The sequence below is a fragment of the Nicotiana tomentosiformis genome, chromosome 2 (assembly GCF_000390325.3).
Source record: "Nicotiana tomentosiformis chromosome 2, ASM39032v3, whole genome shotgun sequence".
NCBI lineage: Eukaryota > Viridiplantae > Streptophyta > Magnoliopsida > Solanales > Solanaceae > Nicotiana > Nicotiana tomentosiformis.
In genome coordinates, this window is record NC_090813.1 from 4378500 (window position 1) to 4380342 (window position 1843).

A 1843-nucleotide genomic window follows, 5' to 3' on the forward strand; every position below is an offset into this window, starting at 1 on the left:
TACCTATAATGACAGAGTAGGATGCAACTACCTCTGTACGAGCAGGAACAACATAATATCTAGCTTGGCCTCCCCCTCTAGGGCGACCTCGACCTTCCCGACCTCCACCTCAAGTTGGATGAGTAGGTGGGGCGGTAGCTGGCGCTGGAATCATAGCTTGAGGACTCGGTGGAGCACGCGGCGGCTGAGAAGTCTGTGGAGGTACACCCCTCCTAAGTCAGGGGCAATCCCTCACAATATGGCAAGTGTCGCCACACTCAAAACAAGCTCTCGGAGGGCATGGCTGTTGTGACTGGCTCGGACCAGGTCTGCTGGACTGGAAGCTAAAAGCACCCGGTGTAGGAGGCGTACTAGATACTGGCGGTGCATAATAAGGTTTCTGGGGTCTAGAAGGGGCCAGAATACCACTGGCATCCGAAAGAGCTGAATGAACGGGGCGACTCACATAACCCCTACCATGGCAAACTGCAGTTGGGGCATGAGTACCACTGTATGTACCAGACTCTCGAGACCTCTTGGCCTCTCTTTCATCTCTATCCCAAGCGAGCATGCCCTCCAATTTCCTAGCAATACTCACAACCTGCTGGTAAGAAATATCCATCTCCAGCTCCATGACCATACTAATCCTGATATTGGGGGTGGAGTCCCTCAATAAACCAACGAACCTTCTCTCGAACTGTGGCAACCAAGGCCAGTGCATGTCGGGCCAAATCATTGAAACGAACAGCATACTCTGACACAGTCATAGCACTCTGGTGCAGCTGCTCAAACTCTGTGCGCCATGCGTCCTGAGGCTCTGAGGGAAATACTCTCTCAAAAATATGTCCAAGTACTGAGTCCATGTAAGTGAAGCTGCCTCCGCTGGACTACTCAACGCATAAGCACGCCACCACTAATAGGTTGCTCCTCTAAGCTGGAATGCAGTAAAGGAAACCCCACTCGACTCTACTATACCCATAGTATGGAGAATACAGTGACACTACTCCAGAAAACCCTGGGCATCCTCTGATGCCAATCCACTGAAGGTAGGAGTGTGGTACTTCTTGTACCTCTCAAGTCTGAGCTGCTCCACCTCAGAAACTGCTACCCTAACCTCGGGCTGAACTGGAGCTACCGGCTACATCGGTATAATCTCTAGAACCTGGTCAACCTGAGCCCGCTGATCTGGAGTACCGGCGACGGGAGTCTATGCTCCTCTCCCGGCCTGAGATGTGGCAGGAGCAAGTGGAATCAATCCAGCCTAAGCTAAGATGCTGAACATGCTCAGAAACTGGGCTAGAGTTTCTTGGAGGGCTAGTGCAGCAACAGATACCTCAGGTGCCTTCCCTCCAGCTAGAGCTACTGGGGGGCTCCTCTGTAGTAGCTCATGCAGGTGCTCTGGCTGCACCACGTGGATGTCATCAGCCTCTACCCCAGCCTTGACCTCTCACGGCTCTAGCAGTGGGCGCGAGTGCCTGGTCATCAGATCCGCCTGTACGTGTCCTCACCATCTGTGATAAAATAGAATATAGAAGTTTAGAATTTTGAAGTCAAAAATTTTGCATGACAAGGAATCAAAGAAGTGTAATTTTTCCTAACAGTTTCATAGCCTCCCGAAGATAAGTACAGACGTCTCCGTACCGATCCGCGAGACTCTAATAAACCGGCTTGTGAGGTATGACATCTATGAACTTAGAGCTCTGATACCAACTTGTCATGACCCAAACTCCCTCTGTATAACGTCGTGATGGAACCTAGTCTCTACGACTAGGTAAGCCTAACAAATTACGGAAAATAACAAAACGAAAGTAAAACTTGGCAACTAACAGCAGTGGATAACTGAATAACTAGTAACAATGCCGCT

The 1843-nt window shown here is 50.3% G+C and overlaps 1 protein-coding gene across 1 annotated transcript; it reads right to left on the reverse strand.

The window, feature by feature from the left end:
- Positions 1-217: 217 nt before the first annotated feature.
- Positions 218-842, reverse strand: LOC138904258 (uncharacterized). Its single transcript, XM_070192763.1, has 2 exons — positions 666-842; positions 218-580 (listed from the first exon to the last, which is right to left on the reverse strand). Exons 1-2 carry the CDS (start codon positions 840-842, stop codon positions 218-220), a joined length of 540 nt encoding a protein of 179 aa, XP_070048864.1.
- Between the last annotated feature and the right edge of the window lie 1001 nt (positions 843-1843).

Excerpts from the sequence above, each read along its gene's own strand:
- LOC138904258 (XM_070192763.1), bottom strand. The coding sequence starts at position 842 with ATGGACTCAGTACTTGGACATATTTTTGAGAGAGTATTTCCCTCAGAG. Across the intron at positions 581-665 it reads TTGCCACAGTTCGAGAGAAG|GTTGTGAGTATTGCTAGGAA; the intron begins GTTCGTTGGTTT and ends TCTTACCAGCAG.